The sequence below is a fragment of the Oncorhynchus kisutch genome, linkage group LG11, assembly GCF_002021735.2.
Source record: "Oncorhynchus kisutch isolate 150728-3 linkage group LG11, Okis_V2, whole genome shotgun sequence".
NCBI classification, from domain to species: domain Eukaryota; kingdom Metazoa; phylum Chordata; class Actinopteri; order Salmoniformes; family Salmonidae; genus Oncorhynchus; species Oncorhynchus kisutch.
Genome location: NC_034184.2, coordinates 46,036,309 through 46,051,682, shown reverse-complemented (window position 1 = coordinate 46,051,682; position 15,374 = coordinate 46,036,309). Strand labels below are relative to the sequence as shown.

Sequence of the window (15,374 nt, the reverse complement as noted above, 5' to 3'; positions counted from 1 at the left end):
ACCCCTGGACAGGGCCAAAAAGGAAGGATATAACCCACCCACTTTGCCAAAGCACAGCCTCCACACTACTAGGAGGATATCTTCAACCACCAGCTTACCATCCTAAGACAAGGCCGAGTATAGCCCACAAAGATCTCCGCCATGGCACAACCCAAGGGGGGGGCGCCAACCCAGACAGGAAGATCACATCAGTGACTCAACCCACTCAAGTGACGCTCCCCTCCTAGGGACGGCATGGAAGAGCACCAGTAAGCCAGTGACTCAGCCCCTGAAATAGGTTTAGAGGCAAAGAATCCCAGTGGAGAGAGGGGAACCGGCCAGGCAGACACAGCAAGGGTGGTTCATTGCTCCATTGCCTTTCCGTTCACCTTCACACTCCTGGGCCAGACTACACTCAATGACAGGACCTACTGAAGAGATGAGTCTTCAATAAAGACTCTGCGTCTTGTGACCGTAGCGTACGTGTAGGTATGTACGGCAGGACCTAATCGGAAAGATAGGTAGGAGCAAGCCCATGTAATGCTTTGTAGGTTAGCAGTAAAACCTTGAAATCAGCACTTGCCTTAACAGGAAGCCAGTGTAGAGAGGCTAGCACTGGAGTAATATGATCACATTTGTTGGGTTCTAGTCAAGATTCTAGAAGCCTTGTTTAGCAAGAACTGAAGTTGATTTAGTGCTTTATCCGGGTAGCCGGAAAGTAGTGCATTGCAGTAGTCTAACCTAGAAGTGACAAAATGCATGGATTAAGTTTTCAGCATAATTTTTGGACAGACCGTTTCTGATTTTTGCAATGTTACGTAGATGGAAAATTGATGACAGAAATATGTGCTTTGTTTTCTTGGGTACAGGAACAATGGTGGACATCTTGAAGCATGTGGGGACAGCAAACTGGGAGAGGAAGAGATTGAATATGTATGTAAACATTTCAGCCATTTCTGAGGACACGGCTAGGGATGCCGTCTGGGCCAACAGCCTTGCGAGGGTTCACACACTTAAATGTGTTACTCACGTCGGCCACGGAGAATGAGAGCCCACAGTCCTTGGTAGCTTGCTTCGTCGGTGTCACTGTGTTATCCTTAAAGCGGGTGAAAAGGGTGTTTAGTGTGATGCGGTGTCCGCGATGTGGCTGGTTTTCCCTTTGTAGTCCATGATTGTCTGTAGACCCTGCCACATATGTCTTGAGTCTGAGCCGTTGAATTGCGACTCCACTTTGTCTCTGTACTGACGTTTTGCCTGTTTGAAGGATAACTGCCCTGTTTGTATTCGGCCATGTTCCCAGTCACCTTGCCATGGTTAAATGTGGTTGTTCATGCTTTCAGTTTTGTGCGAATGCTGCCATCTATGGAGTCGTGATAAGATTTGTCGAAGGGAGGATGGCTTGAAAAGTTGAGTAGCAGTGGTCCAATGTTTTTCAGAGTGTGTGCTACAGTCAATGTGTTGGTAGAACTTCGGTAGAGTTTTCCACCGATTATCTTTGTTAAGTTCCAGTAAATGCAGGCTCAGGATATGTGGTTTCCAGTTTGCATAGGGTCTAGTGTAGTTCTTTGAGGGACGTCGTGGTAAAGGCTTGATGGGGAATATACACAGCTGTGACTATAACAGAAGATAATTATCTTTGTAGGTAATGCGGTCTGCATTTGATTGTGAGGTATTCTAAGTCGGCTGAACAAAAGGACTTGAGATTCTGTATCTTATCACAATCACACCATGAGTAGTTAATCATGAAACAGATTTTTATTCCTGTCTGTGCGATGAACTGAGAACCCAGTTTGCTGTATGGACTCAGACAGTATATCCTGAGAGAGCCATGTTTCCGTGAAACAGAGTATGTTACAATCCCTGATGTCTCTCTGGAAGGAGATCCTAGCCTTGAATTCGTCAACTTATCCAGAGACTGAACATTAGTGAGTAATATACTAGGAAGTGGTGGGTGGTGTGCGCGCCTCCAGAGTCGGACTAGGAGTCCACTCCGAATACCTTTTCTCCGATGGTGGTATTTTGGATCAGCCTCTGGAATCAGTTCAATTTCCAAACAAAGGATCCAATTTGGGAAAGTCGTATTCCTGGTCGTAAAGCTGTTGAGTTACCGCCACTGTGATATTCAAAAGTTATTTCCGGTTGTATGTAATAACACCCAAAGAATTCTGGGCTACCAATGTAATAAATAGCATAAAAAACAAAATACTGCAAAGTTGCTTTGGAGCTAGAAGCATGGCTGCCCTATCTTTCGGCGCCACTAAGGGCAATGTGATTGCCTATTACCATCTAGTAGGCTGTGCGAGCTAGGGCATTTGGGATGGAGTTGAGAATAGCCTTAAACCAAACGCTACGGCTTCGAGTATTGCAGGTTCAATCCCAGTGCTAGGGATTTGTTTTGTTATTTTATTTTTCTGTTTTAACCCTATCCCGAACCTTTACCCTAACCAGTGAGAATTTTGCCTAAATGTACGTTTCGGTTTCACTTTTGCCCAGTTTGACTGCAAAACATGGCGTAATAAAAACAGCAAGACACTCCATATCTCTATTGCCTGCAGTTATCACAATTGTCTCCATTTGCTTTGGTGGTTGCGTTGTCTAAAAGAAAACTACAGCTGATTTTTGTTCTTTCATTGACATTGGATGAACACACACACACACACACACACACGCCACACACACACGCACACAGTCTTGAATAACTGACCTTGTGGGGACACAATCCTATTTTCCCTAACCCCTAACCTTAACCTAAACCCAAAAACCTAACCTTAACCCTAAACCTAACCCTAGCACCTAACCCTAAATCTAATTCTAACCCTAAAACCCTAACCTTAACCTTAACCCCTTGGAAATAGCATTTGACCTTGTAGGACTAACAAAATGTCCCCAGTTGGTCAAATTTGTGTTTGTTTACTATTATTAGACTTCTGGTCCCCACAAGTAGAGTTAAACATGTCTACACAGTACACACAAACACACAGACAGAAGTTTCAAAATGCTCCACTTTAATTTCAGTAATCAGACCGGACTGTTCCGGCAAAGCTTTGAATCAAAGGAAAACACAGTTCAAACATAGCCTGCTAACACACACTAATCTGGGACATGAAGGGAGGGTTTGTGCTCTGATTCAGAGAACATTTGACATTAGATCACATCGGCCCGTGTCCCTGCCACCGCTTTGACTGCCGCTCCCTTTGTCCTCTGGGGCCGGTGGCCATGGAGGCAGCCTGCTTGTCCTCTGGGGCAGGTGGCCACGGAGGCAGCCTGCTTGTCCTCTGGGGCAGGTGGCCATGGAGGCAGCCTGCTTGTCCTCTGGGGCAGGTGACCATGGAGGCAGCCTGCTTGTCCTCTGGCGCAGGTGGCCACGGAGGCAGCCTGCTTGTCCTCTGGGACAGGTGGCCACGGAGGCAGCCTACTTGTCCTCTGGGGCAGGTGGCCACGGAGGCAGCCTGCTTGTCCTCTGGGGCAGGTGGCCATGGAGGCAGCCTGCTTGTCCTCTGGGGCAGGTGGCCACGGAGGCAGCCTGCTTGTCCTCTGGGGCAGGTGGCCATGGAGGCAGCCTGCTTGTCCTCTGGGGCAGGTAGCCATGGAGGCAGCCTGCTTGTCCTCTGGGGCAGGTGGCCATGGAGGCAGCCTGCTTGTCCTCTGGGGCAGGTGGCCATGGAGGCAGCCTGCTTGTCCTCTGGGGCAGGTGGCCATGGTGGTAGCCTGCTAGTCAGTTGTTTGTCACAAACTTGAAAAGAACGAAACAAAATAAATAATGAAATAAGCATTTAATCAATTTTAATCAATTTGGTAAGCCACAGAATTCCATCACTTGCATTTGTGTTTTTTGTCTTAAAGGCAAAGCTTAACTTCAAAGATTAACTCCCTGCAACATGTCCGCCTCAGTAATTCCCTCTGTAAATAGTTCTGGTGAAATAAGCTTACGATGGGATGCTCTCTGACATTACCTGCTGCATAGAAGAAGATTACAGTGTGGCGTTGCGCTAAACAGCCATCCTAGACAGAAACTTTAAGGCATCGCTTTTTTATGGTGGGTTTGTGTGCGTGGGGCCGTAGGCTTCATCAAAGGAAGGGCACTCATGTTTAGACACTTATGGTCTGTAAAACTGTCGCTAACTCATTAATTCTTTCGCTCAAGACATTGTCGTGTCTTTGGCTATGAATGATGAAGTGATCCTTTCTCCGTAATTAATATTACCTGATTGAGCTTATCATGTAAATGTAATTAACTAGAGAGTCGGGACACCACAAAATAATATTTATAGAGCTGTTATCTTCCGAATAAACTCTTAAAGACCTAGTAATATTTTACATCAATAGCAGTCAATATTAATCGTCACCTTAATTCAGTCTCATCTGAAAGTTGTAAATTCTTGGTTATCTTCACGAACCCTGGCTAACAAGTTGAATCATCAATACAAAATTGGGTTTAATTATTTATTTACTAAATACCTAACTAATCACGCAGAATTACATAGACACAGAATTAATTATACTTTGATTACAAATTATGTCATGAAGGAAAACATCCCTTGCAGGTGGAACAGATATGAAAGCTGGTTACACAAAAGAAAAGGGGCTGGGTTTTAGCGAAAGAGTGGGAAGACTGAGGGACAAAGGGAGAAGCTGTGCTATTGTAAATACAGTATCTTATGCATTCTAAATTACCGCCCATTTGGAAAAGGAAAATGCAATAAATATTTACTCTGAGCTGCGCTTCGGTAGGTTGGTGGTAGATGGAAGGCCATGTTGCCAAACCGAGTCCTTTGTCCTTTGAAGAATGCCTCTGGTGGTCAATTGGATACGTTGTAGTAACGTCGTTGTGTGGTAGACGGGTTACTCCTTCTGTTCTTTCCTAGACCACGTTTGCAACTGCTGTTGCTAACTTTACGGCTAGGAGGTATCACTTAAGAGTTAAGAGTTCAAAGTTCATACCATTTGCAACCAAAGCTCACGTTGAGGTTGGCTTAGTTCTGTAGTTGACATGTTAGTCCTTTTAACGCAGATGCTGCAGACCTCACGTACTTGGTACAGGAGGTTACATTTTCGTCAAGGCTTTATATAGTGGAGCGAGAAGGGTGTGTCTGAAAAGTTTTATAACCCATGTCTCTTCACAGGGGCGGGCCACTGATTGAGCAGAGCCCTAACCTTATGAATCCCAAATCTCTAATTTGGAAGCTAAAATTACATTTCATCTCTCCACCAATAATTTGACATTCAAACATTTAAATTGAACAACAATTCCATGTGAATCCGATAACTATGATGTGTAGACTTTCCACTGTAGAGTTTATGTCATCCTATCATTGAGGAGAATGTCTCAGATGACAGCCGAACTGACATCATATTCATTAAGTACTACCGCATATGTTCAATTGGTCGGATTACCAGAATATGGTTAATTTCCCCCCACCTCTATGTTAACCAAGGGGTTTTCAAATTTCACATCAGTAGGGTAGAGAGAGGAAAAAGAGGGGAAGAGGTATTTATGACTGTCATAAACCTACCCCCAGGCCAACGTCATGACAGTATCCTTAGTGATTCAAGGGTAGAAAATAAATGCACAGAAATATCCAGCAGTATTTAAATAAGCGACCTAAATTTAATATGTACATTTTCTTCATCAACGACTTGTGATAGGAGATTGCCTAAAGGGTTTATCATAGTCCAAAACGTGTACACATACGCACAGCAGTGTTCTAGGATATTGGCTTTCAAACTGTAACAAAATCGTGACTATCTTAACAATGGAACTCCAGTAGACTCTTTGGTATCATATGCACTTATATCAGTCTCATTAAGACTATAAAACTGGCAGTGTACAAGCTTAACCTTTATTAAAATAGTACAACTTAATACATGAACTGACATGACACTTTCACCCACAGTTGTCCCAACAGAGTTATCCCAAGGCCACGCCTCCAACAAGTCACACCTCCAGATCAGCTAATGGGCCAATTGTCCCCGACAACCCCGAAATCCAACACAAAATCCTGAAACCTGGATAGGGGTCTTCAGAGGCGGAGTCGTGGTTGTCGTCGAGGGGTGCAATCCTGACCTCGAGATGGGAGCCTGCGACAGTGGCTCCCTCGTGACAGCGGCGGAGTCCCATTCTGACCTTGCCCCTCAGGTGAGGAAACCGCTGTGCTGTCCAATGATCCAGGGCTGTGAGGACCTCCCTGTCCTCTCTTTCCACTTTACGAGGTGTATGAGGTTGGTAAGGTGCCAGCTGATCTTGATGGAGGACCACAACTCATCCACTAGTCTGAAGCTGGATGCAGTACACCATGTCAAGTCATTCCAGAACCCTGCATGGGCCTCCCCAGTGACTCATTCGTTTTAGGATCAGACCACGCTTGTGCCGGTGCCACACTTTTTGGCCAGGCTGTAAAGGCTGACCTCGGCAGCAGGTGTTGTATGCCCACTTCTGCTTTACCCCTGCTTCCGTCAAGCGATGCCGTGCAAAGTCATGGGCTGTGTCCAGGTGCTGATGAAGATGGTGGAGGTACTCCTAGCCTGAGGCTCCAGGAACAAGAACAAGTCCATTGGAGTGCATAGTTCTCTGGCCACTTGGTAAAATAGTCCATGGCCACAAGTAGGTATCGATTGCCTGCCTCTGTCCTGGGGAAAGGACGCAGGATGTCCACGGGGGCCCCCACCTGATATTACTGCAACGGGGCATGGGAGCGTCTGGTTGGTCCTTTATGGGCAGTGCAGGCATCACAGGCACGCACGCACATACTGGTATGTGCCTTGGCGGCAGCCAGCCAGTAGAGTTTCCTTCAGAGTTGTTGGAGGGTCTCACATGGAACAAGGCACCAGCCGCTACCACATCACCAAGTTGTATGTTGGTTCCCTCCCTTTTTTAAACATCACCCCATTGTGAATGGCAAGGTTGTCACACTGGGAGTAGTAGGCCTTGGCTTCAGGGCACACTGTTCAAGGCAGGCCACTGACCGGTTTCCAACCAACCCCAGATAGTCGCCAACACCCGGTCACATTCCTACTCCCTCTTCAGGTCCAGGTTATTCCAGCTCTCCAAGGGTGCTGAGCTCCTGTCTCCCATCTGAATTGCCCCCAATGTGGGCAGTGCTTGCAGTCATCCTCTTCACATGGCTGGTGAGATAGGAAATCTTCCTGGTCACATAGTTCAGCTGCCTGTAGTCCTTACAGAAGCACTATGAGCAGTCCTTCTTGACAAGGACTACGGTGGGCCTCCCAAGGGCTGTTGGGTGGCTTGATGAATCCTGTCTCTGCCATCTTCCGGATCTTCTGCTCTCTCTCTCTTTGCCAGTGGCAAGCGATGGAGTGCTGGACCAGACTGGTTCTCTGGCAGTCTTCATCTCATACTGTAAAGACATCCACAAACTCTGCTCAGGCTCCAGCCCTTCCGAACACCTCTACACTCGTTCCCGCACAGCTTAATCTTGGAACTACCCATCCCGGATCTGAGAGAATTGTCAGCAACTACACTAATTAGCATAGCGCAACGATCAAATAATCTTACTAGAAAATATTCATATTCATGAAATCACAAGTGAAATATAGTGAAACACAGCTTAGCCTTTTGTTAATCACCCTGTTGTCTCAGATTTTGAAATTATGCTTTACAGCGATAGCAAGACAAGCGTTTGTGTAAGTTTATCGATAGCCTAGCATAGCATTATGTCCAGCTAGCAGCAGGAAGCTTGGTCACGAAAATCAGAAAAGCAATCAAATTAACCGTTTACCTTTGATGATCTTCGGATGTTTTCACTGACGAGACTCCCAGTTAGACAGCAAATGTTCCTTTTGTTCCATAAAGATTATTTTTATACCCAAAATACCTCCATTTGTTTGTCACGTTATGTTCAGAAATCCACCGGAAATAGCGGTCTCGACATCGCCGAAAAAAATTCCAAATTATATCCATAATGTCAACAAACATGGCAAACGTTTTTTATAATCAAACCTCAAGGTGTTTTTCAAATATCTATTAGAAAATATATCAACCGGGACAGTTGGCTTTTCACTAGGACCGGGAGGAAAAATGGTTACCTCTCTCTTTTACGCAAGAATCACTCTGAGAGCCATCAGCTGGCCACTTACGCAATGTGTTCGTTTACGCTCATTCTTCAACATAAAGGCGTGGAAATACATCTAGAGGCTGTAGACACCTTAGGGAAGACGTAGAAAAGGAATCTGGTTGATATCCCTTTCAATGGGCAATAGGGATGCATAGAAAGACAGGGGTTTCAAAATAAGGGTCACTTCCCGATTGGATTTTTCTCAGGATTTCGCCTGCAATATCAGTTCTGTTATAATCACAGACAATATTTTTACAGTTTTGGAAACTTTAGAGTGTTTTCTATCCTAAGCTGTCAATTATATGCATATTCTAGCATCTGGTCCGGAAAAATAGGCAGTTTACTTTGGGAACTCACCTCTTTGGGGGTTTTTAGTTGCTCCTTCTCATCTGGGGGAAGGATCTTTGTGGGGCTGGCTGTCACCAATTCCTGACGAGTCAGCTGCGGCTGCCGGTGTCTTCTTCCACTGCTCCGAAGTCCCATCATGGAGTCTTTCATCTGGAGGTTCCACATTCCAACATCTAGGTACTTGACTGAGTGAATCCAACTCTAGGATGCAGTCATCTTGGATATCGCCCAACCAGAACTTGTGCTCCAACAATACATTGCTGACTCTCACCGATAAGGACCGCCAGCGCTTTATTTACGCGAGCTCCCCTGTCACAGTGTGACGATAAACCAAGGTAGGGGTCCAACCCAGAGGGGAAGGACCCACTGTGTCTGGAAGAACGCCAGGCCGAACAAGGGATATCGTGGAGCTGGTGTCAATCATCCCCTGGCAGGCCTCAGCAGCTGATTCTGGATGGAAGCGGGGTGAACAGGCAGTGGCTCGGGTGGTTATTGTCCTTGATGATCTTTTTTGCCTTCCTGTGACATCCGGTGTTGTAAGTGTCCTTGAAGGCAGGTAGATTGCCCCCGGTGATGCGTTGTGCAGACCGCACCACCCTCTCGAGAGCCATGCGGTTGTGAGCGGTGCAGTTACCGTACCAGGCGGTGATACAGCCCGACAAGATGCTCTCGATTGTGCACCTGTAAAGGTTAGTGAGGGTTTCTGTGGAGAGGTGCACATTCGGGCTGCAGATTGTGGTCTCAGAGACGCTTAGCTATGTCACAACGGGACATCGGACTATCATCTCTCAGCGTCTCAGGACTATGATTCACGCTTAAGGCTATACATTTTGGACGGAAGATTGTTTTAATTAAGTATTTAAGTAATTTCAGCTTATTTGGCTTTATAATCTACAGTATTTTGAAATGTAGTTCATGAGAATGTATGTAGAATGAAGGATGATGTATCCAGTATGTGAGGGAGTTGGAGACTTTCTAATCTGTTCATATCCTTGTGGGAAGTGAAAGGTTACCTGTACAGTAATTGCAGATAGAGAGGGTTTCTGTGGTTCAACAGGGGTGACATCAGGGGTTTCTCTCTCAGTTCTGAGGACAAGCTGATCGGCGCCTGAAGCTAATTATAGGAGCTGAGGTGTAAGGGATGAGGGGCAGGGGAAGAGGGACGAGGACAACATCTCTGAGTGCAGTCCACACATGTCACTCACTCAGTCTCTCTGATGTCATCAGTTAATGACTCAATCATCACCTCCTCTCCCGATGCCCTCTGGGAAACGCTGTCTCTTCTAATGAAGCGGAGAAACACGGTCAAACAAGACCAGGCAGTACTGGCTCAGTAGGGTTTAATGTCTCTTGATTGACCTCAGTGTCTTGGTTCGACAGGGGGTGCAGTTACAGCTGCACTTCCTCCTGCAATTATTGCTCTTTGAAGAGAGTCTGGCAGATTAATGGTCAGTTAGAGGAACACAGTATCCCAACAATTACTGTGGGTGCTGGAATTAAATTGACAATTTGTAATGTTAATCACCTTCGCGCTCCTGGACTGGGGGAGCTGCATAATCAGCCGGGCCAAAGCCCAGAGGAAATCAATCCTCTTCTTCTTCCTGCTACTGCCTACTCTCCACTATCCACACCACAAGTCATCTACTCCTCTCCCTCTTTCCCTTTGTCTTATCTAGCCGTATCCTCACTGATTCTCTCCCTATATCTCTCCCCAACCATCTCCTTTCTTTCTCTCTCTTTCTTTCTCTCTCTCTCGCTCTCTCTGCTAAAAAGTAATGTCTTACTTGGGAGTGATTTTCCATGGAGTGGAATTGTGTGCCATTGGGTCCGAATGGCCCCACTATGTTTTGTGTCTTGAAGGTTGTAATTTAGTTGCAATCTCACAGTTGGCATATTACACTAAGTGGCAGACACACTGTTTTTATATGCTTCTACTGCGAGTGTGTATATAAATCCTTCAAACCCATTGCAGGCTCATGACAGCATGTGCAAATACGCAACTACATTTTCATAATAACATACATCAGGCACTGAAGTACAGTAGCAGCATAAACCAATCCCATGACAAAGTCAATATCTACATTATATTTATAATGTCAATACCTATTTTTATTAGTGGTGACAGTGACGATGTCCACGCTGATTAATATTCTCTCCTCACAAGGGCATTCTGCTGTACTGTGAGTACCAGGGTTCCACCTTTGATGTGAGCAAGCTGCCTAGTTGCAGGTTTGAGGACATGGACTGCTTCCAGAAGTGCTTCCTGATCCTGAGGCTGGAACAGGGCCAGGTGGAGGGGGAGAGAGGGCTGCAGAGGGACCCAGGTGACAGCAGGGGCTGGAGGGCCGTACGGGTGGACCTGGTGGCTCCACCTGTTGACTGCTACGCCTTTGCCCTCCTAGGTTGGACCGGCTCCAGGGTAGGCTTGGATCAAATGATTGTGAAATAAATGTGGATGCCAAAACACACAAAGATACATTGACTAAAATTGTTAATCCATTTTGATCTAAAGACAGCTGAGTATGAATTAGGAAACGTTTCATTTGCAAAAAAACAAATGATCCAATTCACAAGATGATTGTGCTTGACAGAGCAGTCAATAACCAAAAATAAAACATTGATGATGAGAAATGAATAACTAAACACTAACAAGAAAGTTACTATCGGAACACATATGATATGGCAGATGTATTCCCTGCTGATAAAAACATCATAGACCAGCATAAATTTCAAGCTGGACTATGCTGGTCCATGCTGGTCTATGCTGGCCTTCGCTGTGTTTTGGACACTGGTCTGACCAGCATGGCCTAGCTGGTTCTTCTAGCTGACCAGCATGACCAGTCTAGTTGGCCAAGCTGGTCTGACCAGCATGGTCTAGCTGGTTATGCTTACTTCATTGTGTTTTCGCTGGTGACTGACCTTTCACTACACCCGCAATAACATCTGCTAAAAAAATATATTTTATTTTATGTGTTTTCGCTGATGAACAACTTTCGCTGTGTTTTGGACACTGATGACCACCATAAACTAAAACTAAAACAAAACCAGCATCAAGTAGCATCATGCTTGCAAAGTGATGTTTAATTCCTTGTTAGAATGGATTCCTACAATCTGTATAAAGAATGACTGCCAGGGTTAGAGAAATTAATAAAGGAGACTAGCTAAACCATCTAAACTGGAACAACAATTTCAGTAATGGGTGCAATAATTCCAACTAACTGATTGGATTAGTTTAGAAAGTAAACTACCTTTCAAAAGTTTGGGGTCACTTAGAAATGTGTTTGTTTTTGAAAGAAAATGACATTTTTTGTCCATTAAAATAACACCAAATTGATCAGAAACACAGTGTAGACATTGCTAATGTTGTAAATGACTATTGTAGCTGGAAACGGCAGATTTCTTATGGAATATCTGCATAGGCGTATAGAAGCCCATTATCAGCAACCATCACTCATGTGTTCCAATGGCACGTTGTGTTAGCTAATCCAAGTTTATCATTTTAAAAGGCTAATTGATAATTAGAAAACACTTTTGCAATTATATTAGCACAGCTGAAAACTGTTGTCCTGATTAAAGAAGCAATAAAACTGTCCTTCTTTAGACAAGTTGAGTATCTGGAGCATCAGCATTTGTGGGTTCGATTACAGGCTCAAAATGGCTAGAAACAAAGAACTTTCTTCTGAAACTCGTCAGTCTATTCTTGTTCTGAGAAATGAAGGTTATTCCATGTGAGAAATTGCCAAGAAATTGAAGATCTCAGACAAATCTATGTCCTACTCCCTTCACAGAACAGCGCATACTGTCCATAACCAGAATAGAAAGAGGAGTGGGAGGCCCCGGTGCACAAGTCCTCAACTGGCAGCTTAATTGAAAAGTACCCGCAAAACACCAGTCTCAACGTCAACAGTGAAGAGGTGACTCCGGGATGCTGGCCTTCTAGACAGAGTTCCTCTGTCCAGTGCCTGTGTTCTTTTGACCATCTTAATATTATATTTTTATTGGCCAGTCTTAGATATGGCTTTTTCTTTGCAACTCCGCCTATAAGTCTAGAAGGCCAGCATCCCGGAGTCGCCTCTTCACTGTTGACATTGAGACTGGTGTTTTCCGGGTAATCTTTAGTATTCTTTCACTGTAATATACAAATGGTTGGATATCCCCACTCAGGCTGGTTTCCAGTAGGAATTAGACATACCTTGCAAAGGCAGCATAATATGACTTGATGCTGTTTTTGCTGGTGACAAGCGAAGGCTGGTTACCAGTAAAAATACAGTGAAGGCTGGTCAACGGCGATAACAAAATAAAGGCTGGTCACCAGCGTAAATACAATGAAGGCTGGTCACCAGATAAAACACAACGAAGGCTGGTCACCAGGGAAAAGGAAACGAAGGCTGGTCACCTGCGAATTAACATAGAAATCTAGTCACCAGCGAAAACACAACATGGGCTGGTCACCAACCTATGCTGGTCTGTGCATTTTTTTCTGCTGCAGGGTTACTGTTGGAGAATACAACAAGGGTTGTAAGGTGGCAGGAGGGTGGCAGGAAAGGGGGATAAATAGATAAGAGATATGATTATCAATTCTCTTCTTCCACAGCAGTTTGGGAGAGATCTGAGGACATTTGCCCAAAAGGAGAGGCAGATGCTTCTTGACAACCATGCCCTGTATGACAAAACTAAGGTACGGTGTGTTCTCTCATTACAGTGCAATTGATAAATACAAGGCTCAACCATTGGTTTTAGACCGGTCTAGTCCCAATGGTGGTGATGCTCAATATATCTTTACAACGGATGATTTTTTTTTTGTCACCTACAGTATTGTGCTGTACTAGTACAAATGTTTTAGTTGTCGTGTTGGTTCTCTCTCTCACACTCCAAAGTCTAGCCTCCAGAGTGTGTGTTTATGAATCTGGGTGGTGAATTACAGCAAAGCCCTTGTCCTCAAACTTTATTGGAAGGATTAGGCTTGGGTGTTAGAATGCCTGTGCTGGGAATACACAGACACATTATCTTGAGTAATTTTATAACAATGCGATTCTCCTCTGAGTGAGCAGAAACTAGATATTGGCGTGAGGGCAACATTTTTAATTACAGTTCTGCTTGCTGTGAAGGGGCATGATGCACCCCACACACACATGCGCACATACATACAAAGGCATGCACACACAAACAAACGGACAAACACACACCCATGCACGCACACAGGCATGCACGCACACACCACACCGGCAGAGGCATACACACACGTAAGAAACACACACAAACGCACATACATGCACACACACACACAAACGCACATACATGCACACACACACACACACACACACACACACACACACACAATGAAGTCGATATCTTATCTAAAGCACTAGCGGCTTGACTGTGAACCTAATTCTAACCCTAACACTAACCCTAACACTAATTTTCTAACCTTAACCCTAAACCCCTAGAAATAGCATTTGACCTTGTGGGGGCTAACAAAATTCCCCAAGTTGGTCAAATTGTTATTGGTTTACTATTCTTGCGGGGACTTCTAGTCCTCACAAGTATAATTAAACACGTCCACACACACACACACACACACACACACACACACACACACACACACACACACACACACACACACACACACACACACACACACACACACACACACACACACACACACACACCTTCTAAAATACACACTCTAAAATTAGAAGAAATAATGACACATCAGCATTAAGTTATAAGTGAATCAAATCCGTCTATTGGTTTCAATATATGAGGTAGAGGCTTGTTAAGGTGAAGTTAATTGTACTGGGAAGCGCAAGGTTCATTTACACATTTCCAAATGAATTACATTTGCATCTCAGTTTCAGCCAACAGATTGATCGAGAACTGATATGATAAAAGGCTATTATATAAATTTACATCTCATTAGAATTCAAATGACATTAATCCTCACTTGCCCTCACAGCAAGAACTAATTACACTCAGTTTAATACCTCTTGAATGATATGGCAAAATGTAGATTTATGCATAAATAGACATATCCAAAAGTAATAACAATAACTGGTAATGCTGCATAGTTCTAGAAAAGTCTGGAACGCTCTTCAATTTTTTTTATATCGATTGTTGACATGTTCTCACCTTTGACGCCACAAACGCAGTAGAAGTATTATGAAAATATAAAAATATGAAAAATAATATTTGATTTCTTTCCTGTTCAACAAAAGTGGTGCAAAAAGGGCTTCAAATGACTGAAATTCTTAGTAACAATCAAATTATAAACATCTTTCTATAAAATGTCACCTTTCTTATATCTGTAAAATAAATATGATCATACTTAGTGACATACAATATTGCTGCCCTTTCATATTACTGACGAAATATATTTTTTTCCCAAACGTCCTCTGAGATGTGCTGAGACACCATTAATATGTGTGCAGTCTAGTTACAACAGGGGTGTTAAACTAATTCCATGGAGGGCCTAGTGTCTGAGGGTTTTTGTTTGTTCCTTTAAATTTAGACCTAGACAGCCAGGTGAGGGGAGTTCTTTAATGATTAGTGACTTTAATTCGTCAATCAATTACAAGGGATGAGTGAAAACCCGCAGACACTCGGCCAACCGTGGAATGAGTTTGACACGTGTTCTACGTGGTCTTTATGCTGAGCCACACTGGCTGCGTCACAACTTCAGCTTCAAGCACAAAGTGATTTCGTCTGTCTGTGACCAACAGATTCAATTTTATGAAATGATTATTTTTTTAATCCTGTTGACAGCTATAAATCCATCTGAGAACATCACTATTGTTGCATCCGCTATGTGCAATATGCACTATTGCAAGCGCAGCTGTGAGTTTCACAGGCACAGGAAATCGTTCTTTTGTCTGGACAGGCCAGAAAATATGAGTTGTCGCTCCTTATGCAAATAGCCAATTTCCTGTGTCCCTGAAACTGATAGCTGAGCTTGATATAGCATATATGAATTGGAAC

General features: G+C 44.1%; 1 protein-coding gene across 2 annotated transcripts in view; it reads left to right on the top strand.

Moving 5' to 3' along the window:
* Positions 1 to 15,374, top strand: part of LOC109899068 (DNA nucleotidylexotransferase) — a 140,468-nt gene that overhangs the window by 73,751 nt on the left and 51,343 nt on the right. The window contains exons 9-10 of one of the 2 annotated variants that reach the window (XM_020494119.2): positions 10,564 to 10,818; positions 12,997 to 13,077. In XM_020494119.2, coding sequence (XP_020349708.1) covers positions 10,564 to 10,818; positions 12,997 to 13,077 — 336 coding nt within the window. Of the gene's footprint in view, positions 1 to 10,563; positions 10,819 to 12,993; positions 13,078 to 15,374 lie in introns of both variants that reach the window. The other variant, XM_020494118.2, reaches the window with a different exon arrangement.